Source organism: Pipistrellus kuhlii, unplaced genomic scaffold (assembly GCF_014108245.1).
Source record: "Pipistrellus kuhlii isolate mPipKuh1 unplaced genomic scaffold, mPipKuh1.p scaffold_m20_p_5, whole genome shotgun sequence".
NCBI classification, from domain to species: Eukaryota; Metazoa; Chordata; class Mammalia; order Chiroptera; family Vespertilionidae; genus Pipistrellus; species Pipistrellus kuhlii.
In genome coordinates this window covers 31112825-31138423 of record NW_023425551.1, presented here as the reverse complement: position 1 = coordinate 31138423, position 25599 = coordinate 31112825, and the positions used below count along the sequence as shown (strand labels likewise).

Here is a 25599-nt window from a genome sequence, read left to right as displayed (position 1 = left end):
CTCAATATGGCTGCTGCTTTATATCCTTATTTATAGGAATACTGTTCAGTTAGTCTTCAGGTAGCTCTCAATGATGGTTCTATAATTTAGTTATAATTCTCATGTGGTTGTGGGAGAAGGTGAGCAAAGCTTTACCTACTCCACCATCTTGACTGGAAGTCGTTTTTTCTTCTTCTTAATCTAGTTAAGAATGTGTCAATTTTGTTAATATGATCAAATAAATTTTTTTCTGTATCTGCTGTCTAGCTCTGCTCTAATGTTTATTATTTCCATCCTTCTGATTACTTTAGGTTTAGAATGTTCTTTCCTAGTTCTTTGAGGAGTGAAGTTAGGTTGTTGATTTGAGATATTTTTTTTCTTTTTTAATGTAAGAATTTATAACTTCCAGGATTGAACCTTATAACTTCCCTCTTGTCACTACTTTTACTATATCCCATAAGTATTAGTATGTTGTGTCTTTATTTTAATTTATCTTACGATATGCTCCAATTCAATTCCCTTGTGATTTCTTCTTTGGCTCATTAGTTGATTAAGAATGTGTTAATTACCACTTATAAATTGTCGGTTTTCTTTCTGCTGTTGATTTCTAGTTTCATTGCATTATGATTGAAAAATGTTATATTATTTCAATCTTTTGTTGTTGTTAATCCTCATCTGAGGATATTTTTCCAATGAGTTTTAGAGAGAGTGGAAGGGAGGGGGAGAGACAGAGAAATATGGATGTGAGAGAGACACATATATTGGTTGCCTTCTGCACGTACCCTGACCAGGGCTGGGGATCAAGCCTCCAACCAAGGTATATGTCCTTGAAACTGGGATTCCAGTCTTCGGGATGATGCTCTATCCACTGAGACAAACTGGCTAGGGTGATTTTAATCTTCTAAAATTTGTTAAGACTTATTTTATTGCCCAACATGTGGTCAGCCTGGAGAATGTTCCATGTGCACTTGAGAAGAATGTATATTCTGCTATTGTTGGATGAAGTGTCTGTATGATCAGTTCAACTAGTCTATAGTGTTCAAATTCTGTTTCCTTGTTTCTGCTTGTTTTACACATTATTAGAAGTGGGGTATTAAATCTACCGTCCATTATTATCTATTTCACTCTTCAGTTATGTTGTTTGCTTTATATATTTAGCTTTGGTATTTTGTACATACACTGACTGGCCAGATTATTATGATCTCTGAATGCATAATAATCTGGCCACTCAGTGTATATTCTATATAATAAATGGCTAATATGCAAATTGTCCCCTCGACCAGGATTTCGACCAGCAGGCAGGCCGGCCGGCCAACTGCCCATGTCCCCTCCTCCTGGCCAGGCTGGTTGGACCACACACACACACACACACACACACACACACACACACACACACACTGAGTGGCCAGATTGTTATGCATTCAGAGATCATAATAATCTGGCCACTCAGAGTATGTATTTAAAATTATCATATCTTCACTCTAGTTAGTTTGGCATAGTCGATAGAGCGTTGGCCTGCAGACAGGGGTCCTGGGTTTAATTCCAGTCAAGAGCACGTGCCTAGGCTTCGGGCTCTGTCCCCAGTGGGGTGCATGGCAGCTGATCAGTGATTTTCTCTCATCATTGAAGTCTCTCTCTCTCCTTCTCCCTTTCTTTCCAAAATCAATTAAATAAAAAAGACTGGAATCTTCTTTTAGAATTGTCATATCTTCATGGTGAATTGGCCCTTTTGTCTGATATTAGCATAGCTGCCACTGCTATCTTTTAGCTACCATTTGCATATTAATAGCTTTATCCTCTTACTTTTAGCCTGTATGTGTGTCCTTATTTCTCAAGTTAGTCTCTTTTAGACAGCATATACTAGTTAGATCCTTTTAAAAAATTCTCTATCTTTTGAGGACTTCAATACACTTATTTACATTTAATGTAATTACTGATAGGAAAATACTGTTGTCATTTTGTTCATTGTTTTCTGTATGTTCTGTAGTTTTGACCATTTCCCCTCTTACCTCCTTCTCCTTTGTGTTTCTTTTTTTTTTTAAGTGACATGCCTTAATTTTCTTCTCATTTCCTTTTGTGTAAAATCTAGAGGTATTTTCTTTGGTTACCATGTGGATTATATAAAAAAATCTTAGTCATGACAACTTGAATTGCATACAAAAACTCCACTCCTTTATCTCTGCCTACCCTCACTTTGTTATTGATGTCACAAATTATACTTTATTTTGTACCTATCAACATAGATTTGTAGTTTTGGGTTTGTTTTTTTTTGTCTTTGCCTTTAAAATTCTATACAAAAACTGAAAGTGGTAATTCAGGCATTGAGTTTATATTCTGTATTTCTTTATAGTTGGTTCCTAGATTTTTGTTTTAGATTGGAGCCATATTCATCTGTTCATATGCCTTGTGTACTTCGTTGAGATTTGGGGCTTGAAGAGGTGCCTAAAGCCTGGCTGGAAGTTCAACTTTACAAACTTTTTCTAGAGATGTATCTTCTCTGAGTTGGTGTGTGTACTTTCATTCTAGGGAAGACAGCTGTCTTCATTTCCCTCACAGACTTGCCCCCGTTTCTCCTCAGGAACTGTTTCAATTTTTGTATTCCTGTCTGTACTCTTTTGCACCCTCTGCTTAAAGAACTGTAGGCTCCCTGTTTTTCTAATGCACCTGTGCTCTCTTCTGTTTTCAATGGCTTTCAACCAGCATCCAAACCATACCACCACTCCCACTACTGCAAGTCAGTGAGAATCGAGTCCCTCAAGCAACTTTCACACAGCCAGAATGTTACACACAAGTGCTTTCTGTCTTAAGAGGCAGGAATTGGGAGTTTCCTCTCAATTGTGTCACACTGCTGAGTAGGGCAAGGGGCTATGATGAGCAAAATGCCACAGACTTTTCAGTGCAGCTTCCTTCTGGCTTTGTGTTCACTTGGGTGTTGTAGTTTCCCAACTTGTTTCCAGAGTTTGGTCCTTATATTGTTGTTACCTTAGTGTCTCCATGGGGAATGAGGAGCTTCATGGATGATGTGACTCCCCACTCGTCTATTGTATTCACTAGTCACAAATGGCCGGCCTGCCAGGCAACTGAGAAGTTAGGAGCTAGTGGTTCCAGATTGTGAGAGGGATGTCCAGCTCCTGGTTTAGGCCCGATCCCTATGGGATCAACACATCCCCGAAGGGGTCCCAGATTGGAGAGGAATGCCAGCTGGCCGGGCTAATGGACACTCACCCCTCTCCTAGTGTACGAATTTTGTGCACTGGGCCACTAATCCTATATAACGGGCCAATATGCTAATTAGACTAGACAGCGGAATGACCTTCAAGAATGATTAGTGGACCGGGCCAAGCCCCTTGCATGAATTTTGCGCATTGGGCCTCTAGTCAATGATAAGATAGAATCACTGATTAGCTGCATCCTGCATGCCCCCCACCCACTGGCATCGAACCATATCCTCGTGGTTCAACCACTGAGCCATGCCAGCCAGTCCTAATCTCATTCTTATGAGAGAGACTGAATTAAGTTTGGCCTAATAAAAAAGTTCCCCAAATTTTACTCCAAAAACCTGATTTAAATAACGAAATCCTGGAAACATCAACCAGAAATATTTTCAGGATTATTTAAGAAAAAATTTTCCTCTTGTGGGGTGAGGGTTTTGATAGCCCATAAAGTATTCTATTTCACCTTCCCTTAATTATTTTGGAAACTACTAGATTATAGTAATATTAGAAATCTAGTGTTTAAAGAAAACATTCTGTGTAAGAGGAAGCACCTGTTAAATGTGAGGCATTGAAATAATTTTGTGTCACATACACGCCTTTATTACTTTAGGTGTAAACATACTATTTTACTCATTAAAATTTTTATTCTGACTTGTGGTTTATAAGTGATTATAAACTTAGATAATGCATTCAGTTGATTTTGTGATCACAATCTCTGTATTTTTAAGACAAAGCAGAATGAGTAAAAATTTTAACTATATCTAGTGCACTTGTTAGTTTCACCTGCATTACTATGATGAGCAGCAGACAGAAGAGGGCAAAGGGAAATTCAATGGGTAGGACCATGTATATATACATTCTTGTAAGGTAACCATAAATGGACTTATATATGGTGAATAATCAACTTCTATTTGATTAGGGATAATCTTGTCTTCTTCCTAGGGCAGTGGTCAGCAAACTCAGTCAACAGAGCCAAATAACAGTACAATGATTGAAATTTCTTTTGAGAGTCAAATTTTTTAAACTACTTCTAACACCACTTCTTCAAAATAGACTTTCCCAGGCTGTGGTATTTTGTGGAAGAGCCACACGTGGCCTATGAGTACAGTTTGGTAACCACGGTCCTAGGGTATATATCCTTGAAGGCAGGTATCACTTCTATTCAAAATTGTATCTTCCTACTCTGACACTCATTCACACATTATATATTTGTAGGCAATAGACTGAGCTCAACAGTGTTGATTAAACTTAGAACTATTAGGTCTAGTAATAATTAATGTCGTTTTCTAATACTTTTTTTAAATCGAATTTATTTAAACAATACAACAAAATTTAATCAACAATATAGTTGCCGTTGTTTTCTACTACTTGTGCCCAATGCTCAGGAAGCATTTTAATCCCTCTGTTGTAAAATTCTTGTGATTTTGATGAAAAAAATTCTGTCAATGCATTTTTGAGGCATTCTTCATTATTAAATTTTTTTCCAAGAAGAAAGTTTTGCAAAGAACGAAACAAATGGTAATCGGAAGGGGCAATATCAGGAGAATATGCAGGTTGAGGGAGAACTTCCCATTCCAACTGGCGCAGTTTTTCAGCAGTGATTCTTACAGTATGCGGTTGTGCGTTATCGTGGTGAAGAATTACGCCCTTCTGATTAATCAGCGCGGGATCTTTTTCTCTTAAAGCTTGGGCTAACCTTTCCAATTGGGCACTATACACTGCACTTGTAATGGTTTGGGTAGATGGTAAAAGTTCATAATGAAGAATTCCTTTAAAATTCCACCAAACACACAACATCACTTTTTTCTCATGCAAGTCAGGTTTTGGCGTGGGCTGCGGAGCCTCATTTTTGTCCAACCATTGAGGCCACCTTTTCAAATTAACATACAGCACCCATTCTTCAGCTCCGGTAACAATTTGCTCTAAAAACGGCAAACGGTTTTGACAAGAGAGGAGCGAACTGCAAATTGTGACTCTTTGATTTCGGTTGTTGTCTGTCAACTCACGAGGAACCCATTTTCCAAACTTTTGGACTTTGCCAAGTGCACGCAATTGATTGGAAATTGTTTTTCGTGAACAATTTAAAGTTGTCGCAAGCTCTTGTTGGGTAATTTGAGGATTTTGCACCAACAGAGCTTGAAGAGCTTCTTGATCAAAATTGGACACACGGCCTCGACCACTCTTGTCATCTAACGAAAAATTTCCCTCGCGAAATTTCTCAAACCAACGCTGGCATTTTCTGGCGCTAACTGCATCTTGACCAAGAGCACTACAGATGTTTTTTGCAGCCTCACTTGCTTTTCTTCCTAATTGGAACTCGTAAAGCATGCAGTGCCGAATATGCTCTTCATCCGCCATCTTCTTAGCCCTAGTTTTGCAACAAAAACCAAACCAAACACAAACTTTTTCAAGCAAAACTTGTTAATTGCACTTCACACGTTCTGTAGATACCACGTGTTTGAAGGTTATGTCAATACAAGTCAACGCCAAGCAAGATTTTGCTAAACGAATGTTTAAAAACGACATTAATTATTACTAGACCCGATATTTCTAGTTTGCCATTTTTTTTGTTATATAGTCACTCCCTAATAAGTCCTTGTTCCTAATAATTTTTAATAATTCTATTTGAACTCTAAAATATCTCAGTTCAAAAATTCAAGGCATGAGACCATACCAGCCATTTCCAAGATAAAAAAGTCTTACCTAAGATTCTGAAGGTCCACTTTTCTTTGAATTCTACAAAATAACTGAGTTTGCCATTTAAGAGCAGTCTCTCATCTGATACAACATTATTTAAGTGTGAATCTACCCTGGCTAATGAAACTCAGAATTGTTAGTCATGACTTTTTAAAGAGATTAAGACAGCAAATAAAATTGGAGAAAAGTTATTCTTTATTGAAAAATACCAATAATACTGACAGACTTCAAAAGCAGTTCAGGCTTCCAGAATACAAAGTACTCAACACATTTTTTTCAAACCTGTTTGCATTTCACACAAACAGCATTTTTGTAAATCAAGTTTGATAACCTGACTGAAAATGTTTTCCAGCTTTATTATTTACGGAGTGCACATCTTTAAAGTGGGGTCAATGAGGTGGGCAGGAGCAGAATGCACCTGGGCTGTGCAGCAGACTATCGCCACATTGCCCCCAACTCCCGGGCGGGCAACAAAAACACTGCACAAGATAGCTGCCCTCCAGTGTTAGAGGATCTTGAGAAACAGCATATCAAGAGATAGCTAGCTTTTCTTTTTCATTTACATTTAAGATTGCTTTTTGAAGGAAATCTTTAAGAATGACAGTGTAATTGATGTCATCCAATAACTGAATTAAAAAAACTATAATGAAAGAACTGTACTGTTATCAAAACAGTCTTTGCTGAGCTATGAGTAATAATTCTATGCTTTAGATGCAACAAAATTAATACATACTATGCAAGTTTAATTTGAAACCACAAAAATTATGTATGTAGGCTCAGATAGTAGCAGTGTTCACTTTATTACTAATAGCTTAACTGGAACAGCCACTCTATTCATTCCACCAGCAGGAATAGCAGCACCAAGATCTAAAATTCTTTGTGTAAAAAGGCTTATGTCATTTTCCAAGTCCCATTCTTTGCATGCTCCAATTCTTGTTATCTTATTTAAAACATAAAAGCAACAGAATTTGGAGAGTTACTATTTGCTGTATTAAAACAGTTATACAGCATCTTGTACTTCAAAAAGCAAAATACTGTGAATGGCAACTCTTCTTCACAGCTCTAAACTTGAAGCTGCCAAGCATTCACTGCTCGTGCCAACAGTGGTATTTCCACAGTAAAATAGCAGAAACTAAAGGAATCATGGCACAATGTATTTCTGAATTCTTTTATCTACCATTGGTCCTGGGTTAGAACCTTTCCCTCGTAGACTATATCTGCTGATTATTCCATCATCTTGAATGAAGGAAAGGCATCAGGTCATATAGCGCGTAATGGCTCTCAGAGCATAAAGGAGTTCGGCTTGCATCCTAGCTTCTATAAGAAGCAGATTAACATGAACCTGCATATAAAACATAACATTTAAGGTAAGGTTATAATCATTCACAATTAGTTTCTCAGTATGTCTAATAAATACCAAAAATCAAGTACATTTTCTGTGTCCCACTGAATAACTTAGAAGTCTTGGGTTTACTGACCAGAATATTAAGTTTTACTAAAAAATATTTTTATTTCAGAGAGGAAGAGAGTGAGATAGAAACATCAATGAGAGAAAATCATTGATCAATTGCCTTCTACACACCCCCTTCTGGGGATCGAGGCTACAATTCCGGCAAGTGCCGTGACCACCTGGTTCATAGGTCCATGCTCAACCACTAAGCCAAACCGGTTGGGCCAGAATATCAGTATTTCAAACAAAAGCTATCTGATGCTCTTTTTGGGTAGTTGTTTTGTGCTTTTATTTATGTTTGATCACATCTCTTCTATATTTCAGAAAATCTAGACAGTGCTTTATTAAAATGTCAATTTCCCTAGTCAAATCATCATTCAATAAAGTCTATCTAAAGATGAATCAAAGACTAGACCAGATATTTCTAACAAAATTTTTTTAAAGAGCTCTTATACAATAATCTTCTCCTAAGTAGTGACATCCATGACAACATTTCAAGATGGGCCAGATCACCTGTCTTTATTTTTTTCACTCCGTACCAGGAGGTTCTCTCCCAAGTGGTATGTGAGGCAGCTGTGCTGGAATGTTTTCTGGGTTGGTAGAGGTGATGGAAAGATTTGAGATGCTTTAGATTAAGTGAAGGAGAATAAGAACCACTAAGTTACAGAGTAAATACACAGTAGAGGCATACCTTCTCGGAGTGCTTGAACTGCCTCCAGAAGCTATCATACATTCTTTTGGTAACCTTTTCAGGAGTGCAAACAATGGTTTTGATATAAACTTTAAAGCTACGATCCAACAGCTGGTTAATTTCACCATAGTCATAGTCATCATATCTGTTAAAAGACAAAGTGAGAACTATATGAGATATTTCCTTCTTACAAAAGTACAGAAACCACTAATAAATGCTATATTCTTTTTTTTTTTTAATGCTACATTCTTTTTCCCTCTTTGTGTAGGCAGCTGTCCCCCCAAATAACAACTTTACAATGTTTAAATGGGAGTGGATTAGTGAGTAGAAATGGATAAGAAACAAGTTAGGGAGAGGAACAAAAAATTCGCCAGTGTCTGAACAGCAGTATATATTTATTGTACAATTATGAATAAGCAACCATACTAAGGTACAAATTCTAGAAACAGTTTATGAATATTGCTGAAATTAACCAGACAATATTTGTTATTGGTACTATTACAAGATATATAAATTGTAATTCACTTGTGTAAATAAAATAATTAGAATTCTTTTTCTCATGTTCCCAAGATCCTGGGGTTATATGATTAAAAAAAAGGGGGGAAAACAGGGTAGGTAGTCCAGAGGAAAGATGGTCTATATATGGCCTCACAGTGTCTACTGCACTTAGGAGACACTGTTCTGATTTAAACCAAGATCGTCAAAGGCTGCAGTGTATGCTCTACCCCACTAAGTGATGATTTCTAGAACACCCAAGGACTAAAATTTCCTGTTTGTTTTTCAATGGAAAAGGGAGAAAATTCTTACAAAGCTCGTCCTACCCATTAAGGAGGTTAAAGTTAATAGCTAAAACAATCAAAGTGCTGTTGCACAGAGTTTGTGTGCATATGTCAGAAAGCAGTATTAATAGCTGCACTCTCTATATAACAACATAATAATGTGGCTGAATACCTAAGTCAGGACATGAACGCTTCACACTTTGATGTACCATGGGAGTAGGGAGTAGCTTTTGAAGGAGCTTGAGAATAGCTAGAGGGGTACTACTATGAGGGTACCAAGTTCCAAGAAGGTAGAAATGTAAGTGTATCAGGAAATAGATAATACCTGCCCTCCCTCCTTTTCCCTGGAAGCATCTTGTCAATGTCCCTAACTCTCCATCCTGCTTAGTTAAGAGGAAACAAACCAAGCTGTTATAAATTGGTTCTCTGAAATATAGGCATAAAAATAAGCTACTGGAGAAGGGATTGTTTTGAGCTTGTGTGTCTGTGTGCATATGTGTTCCAAGTACCTGAATAATTTAGTCCAATGGAAAATACCTCTTTGTAAACATAAGAAAACAGACTAACCTTATTCCAAACATGCAGTGAATATAGTTCCAAATAGCTCGTCTGAGCATTGAGGTATCAACATCTTTGTGCGTTGCCATTGTATTGTAAGTAAGATTGTAAGCAATGTGAAATTTTTCATCAATCAACTGTCCCACATCTGGATAAAGGCGATTTACCAAAGAATAACCATGGTCTTCCCAGCAATAGTCCTAAATACAGAGAATAGAATAAAAGTGAATAATTAATAAAAGTGAATAATTAAAATGTGGCCAAGTATTATCCTATATCTAGCAATCGGCAGTGTGGTAAGGTTATTGTTAGTTGGAATCCACTGCCATTCCAGTACATCCCTAGCTCTCAGCTTCACTCCAGCCAGATATTTTCAATTTCGATACTACAATATACAAAAGGTTATATTTATTATTCAGTCAGTTTAAAAACCAGTGTACTCTCTTCCTCTTACACATAGGCCAATGTTGTCAGCTTTCTCTGTCTCCTCTCTCAGCATCCGGAGGAGCCTTCTATCTCCTTTTCCATCACTGCACCCATCCAAACAGTCCTCAAGTTTTATTTTGAAATATCCCATCATTCATTCCTTTTCTTCCTGCATCTTTTGACTCAGACCTGTTTACTGGGTCTTCTAGTTAGATTTTCCACATTAAATTTCCCTGCTTCCTACCTCAAACAAAACTTAATAAAGCCCCCACTTCTATGCTGTTCCCATATTTATTTTCCCAAAACACCTCTTTGATACCATGAAATTAATCTGGTCAAAACCTACAAGCCTGATCAATTTCCCACTAGTCTGAAGTAGGAACCCTTTGTTTAAAGCTCACCCTGCCAGTTTCTTTGTCTTCCTCACTCACTATATCCTTTAACCTATGCTCAATAATTGCTCAATTACTGTCCTCTGCATATAATGCCCATGCTTTTGGACCATTCAATCATCTCAATTCCTAATCTCCCTCCACAAAATGTCCAGTCCTCATTGCTTTAATTCTATTATATTTCATGATACAATTTCACTATCAAGTAGAAACACTATAACTTCCTTGTGTCTATTTTTATTCCCTTAAATAATCTTAGTTCCTTGAGCAAAGAAATGAAATCTTATAGTTCTCAAGCATTTTCATAATCCTGGCAAACTAGTTATTACTTAACACAGGTCCCTCACAATATGGAAAAGTTTGGAATATCAACTCACCTGAATTAAATATATATTATTTTAAAATACCTTTTAAATACAGTAATTTCTACTGATGGGCTAGAAGTAGTCTTACAAAACTAAAGCACAGAATAGGTAAATATTTGCTAACTGATGATTGTCAACTTTTATTCTGGTACTAGGGGATACAGCTACTGTTGCTTCTAACATATGCTTGCAAAACAAAAAAAGAGAAATGCTGGTACCCTGGAGGACCACCAGTTCCTTATGTTCCATGGACAGAAGGGCACTGGGGAAATTTACTGTGTATTTCAAAGTTAATTATTTGGGAGGTAAAGAAAATGGGCCCATCAACAATAATTCTATTCCCAACATCACTAACTTTATTCACTGAGAGATAGCTGTTAAGTAATTTTGGAATTTTTATTTATGTGAATCCCCCCAAAGTTTAAATATAAAATCCTCAAAAATTGTCATTGCCTCAAATAACATTCAGTTCATATTTTAAAAGGATTTGGGATACTGTAATTGTCATGTTTTATTTTCTTTGGTATCTGTATTTAAACACATCTTTCACCTCTGACTTTCTCATCCCTTTCCCTCCACCTACATATAATGCTTGATATGCTGAGGATGTTTCTCTTGTCATTCTGGATTGGTGCTTATCAGGGCAGAAATAACCTCATTTTAAATTAGGGTTCTGTAGGAAGGGGGAGAAAAACCAGTGCTAGCTACATTTAAATATAACTTATTGTTTAGTTATATTAGAACTTTGAGTTTTTATGCAGCATCTAGGACTATAACCACTGCTGTAATTTTGTTTTATGGGTGAATGTATTTTGAATTCTGAACTACTGGTTTATGAACTTCAATAATATATACACCTTTAACAGTAGAATAAATATATCTAAGGGAACTGCCTTAGAAGTTATTCTGCAACATTTTATACTTCTCAAATCCACGTGGCTCTTTAAGTCAAATTGAGTTATTATGTATTAATATTAGTATGTGTATAAAATACATTGCAATTTTACCTGGACTCGAAATGTTGGAACATGCATCCCATGTCTAGAGAAATCCTTATAGCCATAGCTAGTATCCTCAAAGTGACGAGATATATCTCTTGCTGGTGTAACTTCATCATCATCTGAAATAATTACAAAAACTACTGAAAACTTTAAAAAAAATAGGATGCTAGTTAAAATTCATTTTACCAACAAGTAAAAATAGGATAACCTTTTCTTGGGCCCTGAGTAACCAATATCAACTAAAATAGTCTTAAGACTATAAAGAGAAGTAGCTCACTTGCCAGTAAGTGGAATATAATAAAAGCATACAGTAGGTCCTCTGGTTACGCTGGAGATCAATTCCTACGGCGTGATTTTCACCGTAAGTTGGAACACACATAAGCACCTATGCCATTCACATGGAGCACATACACAGTAGTAATGAAGTAATGAAATGACTGGTTGGACAATTAGAAAAATTTAAAAGAAAACAATTCCTGACCTTTACTTTTGGTAAATAATAAAAAACATAAAGCTCATATGTACAATACATACGTTGAAATGACGGAACTTTTTTTTATAAACAAATGGGAGATGGCGATGTAACCACGAAACAACATATGTTGAGTTCAACATAACCCGAGGACTGTCTGTATTTATGTAATAAAGAGCTAATATGCTAATAGTTGTGACGCACTCACAAGTAATGACTATTCAACAGGAGCCTGCAAGTGTGGTGTGGTGGAGACAGGGCAGAAGCGGGGAGATGCCTGGAGGAGGCAGGACCATCCCATGCTGGGAGGGTGGGGGTGAGAGCCCATAGCGGCCCTCTCACCAGTCCTTTGCCACCCACTCAGTGCGCGGGCCAGGTACACTGGCGTTCTGGATGGAGAGGTTAGGGTGTCAAGGTGGGGCGGCAGGGCTGCACAATTTCACATACCGGATCACTAGTCTGTTATTAAAAAATACTCATGGTTGAATTATTTATACTTTTCATCCAGGCTCATCTTCCTCCATCTCCAGTTTATAGATACTTGGTTCTACTTAAAAGTATGTATTCAAAGTATGAATATCCTTTTGGATAATCTTTTTGGTAATAACAAATCAGCTTGTTCTAAACTTTGGCACTGGAACTATTTTTTTTACTATTAATGTCCTATAATATATAATACTAGCAGCCCAATGCATGGACTTGTGTACCAGTGGGGTCCCTTGGCCTGGTCTGCGGGGACCAGGCTGAGGGACCCTACTGGTGCACTAGGGGCCAGGGAGGGACCACAGGAGGACTCCAGGGTATGCAGTGCCAGGGTATGCGGCCAGACCCCAGCAGTAAGCTAACCTACTGGTTGGAGCGTCTATCCCCTGGTGGTCAGTGCACATCATAGTGACTAGTCAAATGACTGGTCAGACACTTAGAATACTAGGCTTTTATCATATAGGAGGATTATTTCTCTAATAGCACAAAGGTTTTAGAATGATAAATGAAGAAAAGTATGTGTGATCATTTTTACAATGTTTCATGTTCTGTTCTAAACCTTTCTGAACTATCTTTAAGACTTGATGAGATTATAGTTTCAAGTAACTAGAAACAAAAACTTTTCCTCAAGGAAAAACAAGCTTACAGGCATACTTCATTTTTTATACTTCACAGATCATGTATTTTCTTACAAATTGAGGGCAAGACCCTTCACCAGCAAAAATACTGTGATTCACGTTATTGTGACACTTTATTGTGGTGGTGGTCTGGAACTAAACTCTCAGTATCTCTGAGATATGCCTGTATATAAATTAATTTTTTCAAATGTCCTTCCACCTAGTCTAGTGCTTTTTTCACTATAACTTCCTTTTCTTTATTTATAAGCAGGAATACCTATGCAATAGTCTCTAAAAGAAAAGACATGTTTGGATTGAGGTTTAACAACTTTTAAATATTCTCTCTCAAAAAAAGTTGGGCTCTCTTTTGTAAGCTATAGAAATTTAATCAGTATGTGACAGTTGTTTTTACCTGAAGAGAAGACAAACATGCTCTCTTTTTTTCTGTTTCAAAACCTGAGGCCTTCTCTTTCTGACTTGCCTCTTCTTCATCTCGACATTCCTGTAATTGCCTCATCTTTTCCATGAGGGCTTCGACCTCAAAGAAGGAATCACTTATCTGAAGAGAAAATACGAAAAATAAATCTTATAATTTTAGTACATCTAAGTGAATCGAAAATTGGTTTTGGTCTGTTACAGAGATATGCAGATTTTAAACTATAAGAGAAAAATTACTTTAAGAATACATTCTGTGTTTTTTTTTTACCTTAGAAAATTATCAATGTCATCACTGTTAGGTTTTAAAAAATTAAAATTTTATCTTACTTGTCAATTTGAGACAGAAATGGATATTTTTAAAGTTAATTTTTATTTGCTCAATCAATTTAAACAAAAGTATAAGTGTTTTTGCATATTGTCAACATGTTTTATCATCTCTAAATTACAGTAATCAGCCCTATCTTTCTAATTTACCAATTACTGGTAAGAATGAAACATGTCCTTTATAGGGCTGGAGTTGTCTACCTGATCTCTGCAAATGGGGCTGGCAGCTGTCACTTGCTGGGATGACTACAGCAGGGGCATGTTTGTAATGACAGGTCTGATACTAGAGGAATGGCCAAATGGTCTTAAACCAGCCTAACAATTTATACTTCTATACCCTGCTACACCCTTACTATGAAAGCTGGATCCAATCTGTGGAATTTATACTTTATAAAACATAGTAAGAAACCTTAACATTTAAATCTGTGTTCAAATGTAAAATCAGTGTTTCCCCTTTACAAACTCCTTTTGCCACGAATGTTCTTCCCCCTCTCTTCTGGCTTACACCCATTGGTCCTTCAGGTGTCAGGTTACATGCTTCTCCTGAGTCCCCACCCCCAACCCAGTCACTCTCCTTATTCTCAAATAGCACTCTGCTCTTTACTTCAGAGAGTGAATCAGTTTGTAATGGTTATTGCATGATAATGGTTTAATGCCTGCTTCCTTAAGACCAAACCTTTATGAGGGAAGGAGGCCTGTCTGTTTAATTTATTAGTACATTTTCAGCATAGTGCCTGGCATATAGTATTCAAGAAATATTTGTTGCAGAATGACTGTCAGGTTAAGTCTATGTTAAGAGAAAAAAAAATACTATATACTTTTGGGGGTACTTATTTTCTTATGATTCCAACAGTTAAAACAAAGTACCATTCCTGAACTAAGTACTTTCTCTCATAATTATCATGATGGAAAGTGTTCCTATGATGTATTGATGATTCTTCTGATTTATATCTCTCCATAATTATTCCTGAGACAGGATTAGTAGCCAAACAAAAATTTAAAAAACTGAAAAGGGATTGTGTTGCTTAAGAAAAAGACCCAAGATGTGGTGTTTTTGTGTGTGTGTTTTTAATTAAGGTCTCTATCAACTCACATTACCCCTTTATTATGTTAATTTGTTTATCCATTTTCCTCTAAAATAGAGATAAGAAACAATATATTTTAATATTAACATGCTGATATTATATGAGGAAATTATTTTTGGTTTGTTTTTCATCATTTGTATCTGAAGAATAAATTATATTAACCCTTTGCACTCCGAACCATTCTGGACATTGGCTACCAGCTACTCGACAGTACTTTGCGGCGGGTGCATTGAGTTAACTCAATTCCCCGCAATCACTAATAAACTGCAATGTCCCCTGAGAGGGGACAGCGGAGTGCAAAGGGTTAAGTTATATCAACTTACTGTTAAGTCCAATCAGTCTGGCCTATAAATCTAGCCTATAAATCTTCTAAAAGAAGCCAACTCAACACCTGAAAATAGGAAGCTTATCTACTACAGAAAACTTTCCTAATATTTCACTATGTTTTTAATAGAAGGATCACTAAAAACAATCAAATACTTTTCTTTAGCCTCGTACTTTAATCAAATACCCATTTTGCATAACCATTCTTATTCTTTTTGCCTACTTTCCTATGTAATATTTGTCCTACCCAATTAAGCAGCTGGTTTACTGGGGGTGGGAGGGTGGGGCGTGGAGGATGTGAACCAGAGCAGATTTTCATAGCCGACCTGCTTCTCTCCCATAATGCTTTCATTTATTATTGGAATAAATGCTCATATATGATTTTTAAAAAAGTAGGCAAGAGCAATAATACAATTTCTAAGCATCCTAGCAACTGATATACTCTCCCTTAGACCATCTCTTAACCTCTAAGCTTTGATAAATTATCACTGATCTTATACAGATCTATAATGTGAACCCAATTAGCTCCAGAGAGGAGGACAATGGTAGTCTTAGGCTTTGTCAGCAAAGCATGCTGATCAACCTTGGGAAAATGATTTTCCATAATGTGCTGATCTCACTGTATGTAATTTAGCACCTGAAAAATACCAAGTGCTATTCTAGACCTGTTATCTCTTTAGAGACATTTCATTTAAATCAGAAGCCAGCCTGTGCTTGTGTCTTTTGTCCAGCAGGGAAGAAAAGGATGTGATTGGCATTAGGAAGTCACTATCACCACTAGCACTATTCTCAACCTCCTCTCACTAGCTCTTCAGTACTAGCTGGCTCTGATGGGGCACATGCTGGTGGCCCCTAATCCTAAAATTACTCAAATGTAACTTCTTAAGTGGTCTTATAAACTTGTATATCCCTTAGTACTGGATTAATGCTGGGTATTTGGAGACAGTCAATAAATACTTGCTGAATGAACAGATATAGGGACCCAATGGGAAAAAACAAAAAACAAACAAACAGCAATTATTGAGATTAGAAATTAGTCTTATGATATTAGAAATTAGTCTTATGATAATCACGTAACAAGATAAGAGACTTACCGAAACATTTTCTGCTGAGTTGACCCGATTCTCTTCCACACTGTGATTGCCATTTGTAATGTCACAGATGCAGTAGTTATTAACAGAAGGAGGTCTGAATGTGTGGCCACCATCACAATGAATTTCTGGACTGATTCCACAGCCAAATGTGAACGAGGCAAGAGAATGATAGTGTGTGAGTAGAACTACTGCATGTACCAGTTCTGCAAGGGACCAGCTGTGCTCTTCAGCTTTTAAAAGTTGCTTGGGGAAGAGGAAGGGGGGAAAGAATAATTTAATATTGGAGTATGGTGTTGATGAAAGTATATAGTTCATCTTGGTATTTAATCCATTGAAAACAGAATTAGTGTACAAAATTTTGCATAAAATTACATTTGAGACATGTAGACCCAGAATTTGCTAATTTTTATGAACTGTGTTCACCAATAGAGCTTAATATATGATAATTATACATTATCATTTTTATTTTCTGAAATCCTGATTTAAAAATATAATAGAATGTATTTTGCAATAAAAGCATATTAAAACCAGTTGCCTTATTTCAGATACTAGGTTGAGTGGATTAATTACTATGTTGTTCAAAGTTTCAAATCCAATATAATCTATGTCTTTTAAGGAAACTACTGTATAAAATATACTTTTTGTTTGTTGTTTTAGATTATTATCAAAGTCTATAATTCTCCAGAGTTTTACAATCTGTGTCCCTCCTGCTCCATAATCTTGTATAATGTTTTATTAAACAATATTGTATTAATTATATTCAAAGCTTGTATCTTCTTGATGTTATTATGTAACAGTATCTAAAATATTCTACAAAAACATATATTTAAAAGTATCTACTATGCAGTAGAAATTTTTAGAGAATGCCAATCTACTTTTCTTCTATGATATATAATATATTTTTATTGATTTCAGAGAGGAAGAAAGAGAGAATCATTGATTGTCTCCTGCATGCCCTACTCTGGGGATCGAGCCCACAACACAGGCATGTGCCCCGTTGGAGAATCAAACCATGACCTCTTGGTTTATAGGTCAACACTAAGCCATGCTATTCTATTATCTTTATTAATAAATAGAACCAGAAGGAAGTAGTTTAAGATGGTATTTTTAAAAGATAGAAAACAAGATGCCACTTATAAGTTATCAGAATGGCTAAAATCGATAACACCAAATGCTGGCCAGGATGAAGAGCAGTGAGAATGCTCATTAACTGCTGGTGGGAATGCAAACTGGTACAGCCACTTTGGAAGGAAGACTGTTTATCACAAAGCTGAACATAGGCTTAATATACAATCCAGCAATCACTCAATTATTTACCCAGTTGAGTTTAAAACTGCCAAAACCGGTTTGGCTCAGTGGTAGAGCGTCGGTCTGCGGACTGAAAGGTCCCGGGTTCGATTCCGGTCAAGGGCATGTACCTTGGTTGCGGGCACATCCCCGGTAGGGGGTGTGCAAGAGGCAACTGGTTGATGTTTCTCTCTCATTGACATTTCTAGCTCTCTTTCTCCCTTCCTCTCTGTAAAAAATCAATAAAATATATAAAACTTATGTCCATCAAAAACCCTTCACATGAATGTTTCTAGCAGCTTTATTCACAATTGCCCCAAACTGGAAGTAATGTCCTTCAATAGGTGATTGGATAAAACAAATGGTGGTACACTCATACACAGGACCATTTTTCAGCAATAAAAATGAGTGCCCTGGCTAGTGTAGTTCAGTTGCTTGAGCACTGTCTGTGCACCAAGAGGTCTTATGCCTGGTTTGTGGGCTTGATTCCCCAAAAGGGCCTTTGCAAGAGGCAGCTAATCATCAATGTTTCTTTCTCTCTAAAATCAATATTTTTTTTTAAAGAGCTATAAAGCCATTTAAAGGCAAGTAGGAACTTTAAATGCACACTGATAAATAAAAGCAGCTAGTCCGAAAAGGCTACATGAAGTACCGTATGATTCCAACTACATGACATTCTGGAAAAGGCAACAGTAAAAAGATCAGTGGTTGCAGGAGTTTAGGGGGAAGGAGAAATTGAACAGGGGACTTTTAGAGCAGTGAAATTATTCTGTATGAAACTATAATGGTGGATACATGACATTATGCATTTGTCAAAACCCATAAAATTATACAACTCAAAGAATGAACCCAAATGTAAATATAGTTAAGTTTATATCAATACTGATTCAATTACATAAAATGCACCATACTAATAATTCTAGATATTAATAATAGAAGGTATGTGTATTCCGGGAAGTTTGAGGAGATAAAATTTGGGAAGTCTGACCCTTTCCTATAAACCTAAAACCTAAAAAGAGTCTATTGAAAAAAATATCTTTTTTGGTGGTAAACACACAATACAATATACAAATGATATATACCTGAAACCTGTATAATTAATCAACATCACCCCAATTAAGTTCAATTAAAAAATTTTAATGGCCCCTAGATATATTACTTTACTACTTACCTCAATGTGTTCTTTAGTAATAAGCCAAGGTCTATGGGCTAGCAATTTGTTAAGTTCTCCTAAATTTTGTAGTTTTTGAGGAGCATTCTCTAAGCCATTAAGCCACTTGGAGTCCCCACCAACATGAAGGAAATCATTTACATGGAGGTTCACTAAGTAGGAGCACTGATGTCTTGCTGCAGCCTTAACAGAAAACAAAAAGATTATTCTAACTATAATAAAATCTTGAACTACAAATCCTTTTTTAATAATGTTCAAAACAGCTAATTAAATTTTTTGGTTAGTGTATTTCAAATTTTCCTAAACTACAGAATGAAGCTTTCATATAAACAGTTTTTAAAAATTCATATACCAGCCGAGACCAGTTTGGCTCAATGGATAGAGCGTCGGCTTGGGGACTAAAGGGTCCCGGGTTCGATTCCGGTCAAGGGCATGTACCTTGGTTGCGGGCATATCCCAGTAGGGGGTGTGCAAGAGGCAGCTGATCGATGACTCACTCTCATCAATGTTTCTAACTCTCTATCCCTCTCCCTTCCTCTCTGTACAAAATCAATAAAATATATTAAAAAAAATAATAAAAAAATAAAAATTCATATACCATGGAGAGCACCTCAGAAATATTCCAAGAACAAAAAATATCTGATAAAACTATTTGAACATTAGAAACTTCACTTACATAGCAACTTTTAAAATTCAGATTAAGAAGAAACTTTAATTAGCACCACTTATATCAGTGTGAACTATTTATATTAGTGAAACATATTTTAGTTTATTCTTAAAAGTATGTAAATACATGTTTCTTCTTGTTATACTTGAGAGCATACTTATTTGGAAAGAGGAAAAACAGACTCAGTACCTAACAGGAAGCCAATAAGAAGTCACAATATACGTATTTATCCCTATGTTTAAAGTATTAACCATTTCTTAAAAAGATTAATAAAGCAGGCAGGATTTTTCATTGAATGTTCACAAACCATTATTCCAATGTAGTGCCGGTAATGCAGGGGTAATGGCCCGTCCATTTGCAGTAGATAGTGTTGAGTTTTTAAGAAACTTTCCAAATACTGTGGGTGAAAAACCATCACTAAAGTAATGTTATCCAAACGACCCAAAGCAGCAAAAGAATCTGCAAATAAAGTATGCATTTGTGCGTCTTCACTCCCCACCTGAAGAATCTGTATAAAAGAGAGAAAACCAGAATTACATAAATTGTAAATTGGTGTTAAAAAAAATATGCAAACACTGCATTCTAAGTATCATCTAGAAACAGATTAAATTTGGCTTAAGAGTAGAGAGGGGTTACAAATTTAACTCAACTGGCAGCAGACAGAAGAACAGTCACATATTATATAGAAGGGAATGAACATTAAAGGCCATCCAGAAAGACCTATTCAGAATCCAGATACAGAAGCATATTTAGATTATCAAACTTGCAAAGCTTGCAAACAGATACTAAAGCTTTTCCTTATAACAGTGCCTACTCTCACTCAATTTAAGGGGAATCAAAACTGACTAAGAGCAAACATCGGTAAACAAAGCCTAGGAGTAGTTACATACTTAAAATTAAAGATCCAATCGAGCACTGGTACCAACCTGTGGAGATGGTCAAGACCAAGTAACTCAGCTCTGGACTTGCCTAAATAATATCTAAATATAATCAGATGGATTATCATTGGTCAAAACAAGTCTTGCCTTTCCTTGATTAAATATGGGTGTTAGAAATACTAGAAATCAACATGACTACAACAGCTTTCTAATCCCACAGACTCACTGCCAAAGCATGATTAATTGTGTCAACTTTGCGTAAAACATGTTGTTGACTAATAATAACAACTGTTCAGATACCAAGATGTAGGTCATGGAAGTTTTTCCTTAAAAGCACACAGTTCACTATGTACTTTCACAAACAACATACCTCTTTTTCTGGGATAAATCTGCTTGGTCCGTGTCCCAGTGGTCGAGGAATTCTAATTCCAAGTTCCTAGAAAAGAAAATTACACCATCTCAGGCCTCCAGCAGTAAACAACATGAACTGAAGCTACAGGAAAGGGGAAAAACAACCAGTTGAACAGAGACAGGCTTGTTTTGGTGGTTTGCTTTCATGGTCATATATACATACCAACCCTTCTGTTTGCATCACATAGCTGACAACAGCTTACAATATGACTCTGACTAAAAACAATGAAACCTGTTTCACTTAAACCAGAGTTTTGCATAAAGTACTTGGCAAAATGTCTAGAACAGAAAGTTCAGTACATAGCAGCCAACCCTGTGGATTGTCAGTGATACAAAATAAGACCAATGTGTTTGTACATCTAAAATACAACCAACCAAAATATCAATTCTCGTGCATCTTTTCAGGAAATGAAAAAGCAGTAACCCCTACCTAGATGTCTTAAACTAAAAAAAGTATTATTATTACATCTACAATAATGGTTTACATTACGGGCAGAAATATTGTGAAAAATAAAGTTATTTAAATCTACAAGAGAGAAAGTACTGCAGGACATGTTTTCTCTATGGTTGAATAAAAGCAATTTTAGAGAAATTAATTTTATTTGTGAGCCTTAAATTATGTTTTTTATCTGCCATCAACCTTGCTTATATTTTAGGCAAGCTCAAGTAATTGAGAAATAAATGTTTTGGGGTTTTTTTTTTGCTTTTTGATATAGTGAATCTAGAATCCTGTACCTGGAATTCAGAATTCTATACCTTATGTTATAATGAAGTGTGATTAATAGAAACTAAAAATTTATTGTTAAGGCTTCCATTCCCCCGCCCCCCAATACAGTGTGTTTATAAAAACAAAATAAAAAATAATTCAACCTTATTTTTTTAAGGCTCATCAATCTGGTCTCTAAACAAAAATTTCTTAGCATTTTAACAACTAAAGATTAACCCTTGCTTAGGTACAAATTACATTACATACAAATAGCATTTCTATCCTCTCAATACTGCTTCAAAAAGTCCTTCATGATATAAACCAGATGCTTTCCTTTTAAAGAAAAAAGGGGCGGGAGGGTTAGAGGAGGACATGTGGCAGCAATTCAAGAAATCTGGTCCAAGTGAATGAAAACCTTTTGAGCAGAATGGAGTCTTAAAAATTAAGCAGGCAACCCTGACCGGTTTGGCTCAGTGGATAGAACATCAGCCTGCGGACTGAAAGGTCCCAGGTTTGATTCAGGTCAACGGCATGTACCTTGGCTGTGGGCACATCCCCAGTAGAGAATGTGCAGGAGGCAGCTGATTGATGTTTCTCTCTCATTGATATTTCTAACTCTCTATCCCTCTCCCTTCCTCTCTGTAAAAAATCAGTACTTTTTAAAAAAATTAAGCAGGCAGAACAAAATTAAAGATAATCTTTATTAGAACTCAGGATTCAGATTCAAAGTAGGCTACATTTGCCAAATGAATCTCTAGCATATATAATTCAAATAATCTTGTATTGGAGATCAGAGATTTCTTAATTAGATTATTCCACACTTATACTGAAGATAGTAATGTTCTAAGCACCATACACTTCATTAGAGGAGGCACCCAATTCATTGGTCTGACTATGTATGAGTCTTGATTTTAATATCCCATAATAAATGCAAAAAAAACCCAACCCCCCCACATTTCTGCTATTCAATATATCATCTTGATATAAATGCAGGGATATATATATAAAAAAAAGGATTCATTAGCCTTAACTGCCGAATCTCTAATATAGTTACAGTTCAAAAAATAATATATTGGGTAAAACTTTAAGGCTAAAATCAATATTTGCCCCTTTGTATATATTTACTATCTTATTTAAACAAAGTGCATTTTTAAGAAAATACCAATTTCAGTGGTTTATTATTCATTTTATAATGAGACATTATTCTTGGGACTTTAGTATATAAAAAGGTGACATATCAAGTGTGGGAGATTATTCAACAAATGATCTTGGGACAACTTCAAATGAAGTTGGAGCCTTAAATCATACTTTACTCCATAGTAAATGAGTTACATATAATAAAATAAACTAAAAACTATTGCAGTGGTATAACAAAACACATGAAATGGAGCAGGCTTAAGAATGCCACAAAATCCAAGTCATAAACCACAGGATTGATAAATGTGATAAGAATACTTCCACATGGGAAAAATAAGCATACAAAGTCAAAAGCCAACAGAAAACTGGGAAATATATTTACAATTCATATATCAAAAGACTAAATTTCTTTACTCTATAAAGACTCCTACAAATCATTAAGGAATCTCCAATAACCTAATAGAAAAATGAACAAAGAACACAGACAATTAAGATAAAAGGAAATACAAATGGCTAAAAGGATCCTTCACAATAAAACAACTGCAACTTAACTACACTAAGATACAATTTTTCACCTAAAAGATTGTTTTAAAATCTAAAAGTTTGAAAGAAAATAAAAATATTTGATAACAGGCTATGGAGAGGGGGTAGATAAATATCATTCATTGCTTATACATTCTGATGAGAGTGTTTTGAAGTATGAGAAAAAAATGATCAAGAAATACATAATGAGTATAAATTATTACAACTTCTGAAAGGGCAATTTGTAATAATGATCAAAATGAAACAGTCAGATACCTTTTGAATCAACAATTCCATCCTAAACATCAAGGTTACATATGAGAAATGTTATATAGTATTTAAAAAGATAATAACTATAACATTGTTCTAAAAGTATAAGATATAAAAAACCTAAGTGCTCATCAACAGAGGGCTGTTTCAATACATAGACAAGAACAGTGATTTTTAACCCTTTTCATTTCATTGAATACATAAATTACTAAAATTCTGTAGCACACCAAAAACTATATATTTTGCCAATTTGACAAAAAATAGGTATAATTTTGATTTATTCACACTAGATGACTATTGTGTTGGCTGTTGTCATTTTTTATTTGACAATCTAAGGGAAAAAGAGATTAGTCCTCTGACTAAATAGTCAGTTATTGCATGTTTTAAAATTGTGGCACACCAGTTAAAAAATCACTGGACTAAAATAACATGCAGCCTACAAAATGAGGCAGTTCCACATGGGTTGGCTTTAAAAGATCTCCAAGGTATAGAATGTGGGACAAAAAAGCAAAATATATATTTACTAGAGGCCCAGTGCACAAATTTCATGCTCTCATGGGGAGGGGTCCCTCAGCCTGGCCTGCACCCTCTTGCAGCACACGAGCACTCAGGGGATGTCCAACTACTGGCTTAGGTCTGCCCACTCCCCAACTTAAGCTGACAGTTGGACATCCTTAGCACTGCCAGTGCACTCGCCAGCCATGAGCCTCCTGCATTGAGCGTCTGCCCCCTGGTGGTCAATGCTCATCATAGCGACCGGCCGTTCCACCATTTGGTCAATTTGCATATTAGCCTTTTATTATTGGGATGTTCCTCTTTGTAAGGAGAGGAGGAAAAACTTAGCAACTCAACTTCTAGGACTTTATTCTACAAATACATTAGCAGGATATTGTAGGTGATAAATATAGTTTTTAATGAGACCAGGTTGATAGCACATGGGCCTCAAACAAAAAGGTTGAATATTATTTTGGTTTTATTTGTATACCAAATGTATAGTCTACATACCAAAATATTATAAAAACAAGTTTTCCAGTTCTAAGAAAGTCACTACTGATGTTTCAGAAACAGAATATTTTTCCTATAGTTATGGCAAGGGTCTTTGCCAACAGTCCTGTGTAATTTTCAAGTCTCTGTAAGTCCATCAGTACAGCTGTGAGAATTTAGAGGCCATATTGGTATCACTGTCTCCCCTCTTCCTTGCCTTCATTGGCCAAACCCTTCTTCCCGTTCTTCAGGAAATAAAATTATTTTAAAGGGAAAAATTATGCATTTTAAAACATGATGTTAAGAAAAGCCAACATTTTTGGGAAAGAATAATAAATTAATTATGCTAATAATCTCTTAGTGTTAAAATCAATTCCATTCCTTGATGAGGCACCAGTTTGACAAAGATATGAATCTAAAAAGAAAAGAGGGGAAGAACAGAAAAAAAACAACACAAAAAACTGAAAAAATAAAAATGAAAAGAAGTCTCTGACATTCAAGAATACAATTTAATTGTTTTACCTAAGGTTAGTTCTAAGTAAAATAGAATTTTACCGAGCTCACCCTTGGGCTATGAGGGTCAATTTTCTACTAAGCTGAAGAAATTATGAGATGTTTGTGACATTCTGTAAAAGCCGTAGGGAAATGGTAGGGGGGAAGAGAGAAAGTGAAAAAAAAGAAAGAAAAAAAAAGAAAAAAAAAGATAAGGGGAAGGAAAAGAGATGGACAGATTTTAAAAAAGTCTTTCCCCAACAGAAAGGGTCAATATCAAGACTGAGAAATACAATTACTACTATTCTAGATCTCACATCAATTATTTTCCCAATATTTAGAGGCAGGACTCAAAAGATGTCCTTTGTTTTCTCTCTTAGTTAAGTGAGTAGGTACCTGAGAAGGATACAAGAACAAGATATGACCCTCTCTATAAAAAGGGTTGACCTGGGGTACTCCTGATGAGCCATGAGATTGAATCCCAATTTATCCTAGTCCAGATACTGGTGGAAAGCAGATCACTGATTCTATCTAGCCCTCCATTGTACACAAATTGAGATCTAACTTCTGGGAAAAGTAAACAGATAATAATTATCCTGAAAACAGCAAGGAAGTCAGGTTAGTGGTAGTGTTTATTGAGCCTCATTATGAATTTTTGATAATTTAAAGGTTCTTTTAGATACC

General features: G+C 35.9%; 1 protein-coding gene across 3 annotated transcripts in view; it reads right to left on the bottom strand.

Moving 5' to 3' along the window:
- Positions 1–6068: 6068 nt before the first annotated feature.
- SESN1 (sestrin 1) overlaps positions 6069–25599 on the bottom strand; it is an 88390-nt gene continuing 68859 nt past the window's right edge. For 2 of the 3 annotated variants that reach the window (XM_036413328.2, XM_036413329.2), the window contains exons 2-10: positions 20764–20829; positions 19823–20023; positions 18849–19031; positions 16391–16633; positions 13555–13684; positions 11560–11690; positions 9379–9569; positions 8033–8177; positions 6069–7233 (exon numbers count right to left, since the gene is read on the bottom strand). In XM_036413328.2, coding sequence (XP_036269221.1) covers positions 7147–7233; positions 8033–8177; positions 9379–9569; positions 11560–11690; positions 13555–13684; positions 16391–16633; positions 18849–19031; positions 19823–20023; positions 20764–20829 — 1377 coding nt within the window. In that variant the 3' untranslated portion in view covers positions 6069–7146. Of the gene's footprint in view, positions 7234–8032; positions 8178–9378; positions 9570–11559; positions 11691–13537; positions 13685–16390; positions 16634–18848; positions 19032–19822; positions 20024–20763; positions 20830–25599 lie in introns of all 3 variants that reach the window. The other variant, XR_004983605.2, reaches the window with a different exon arrangement.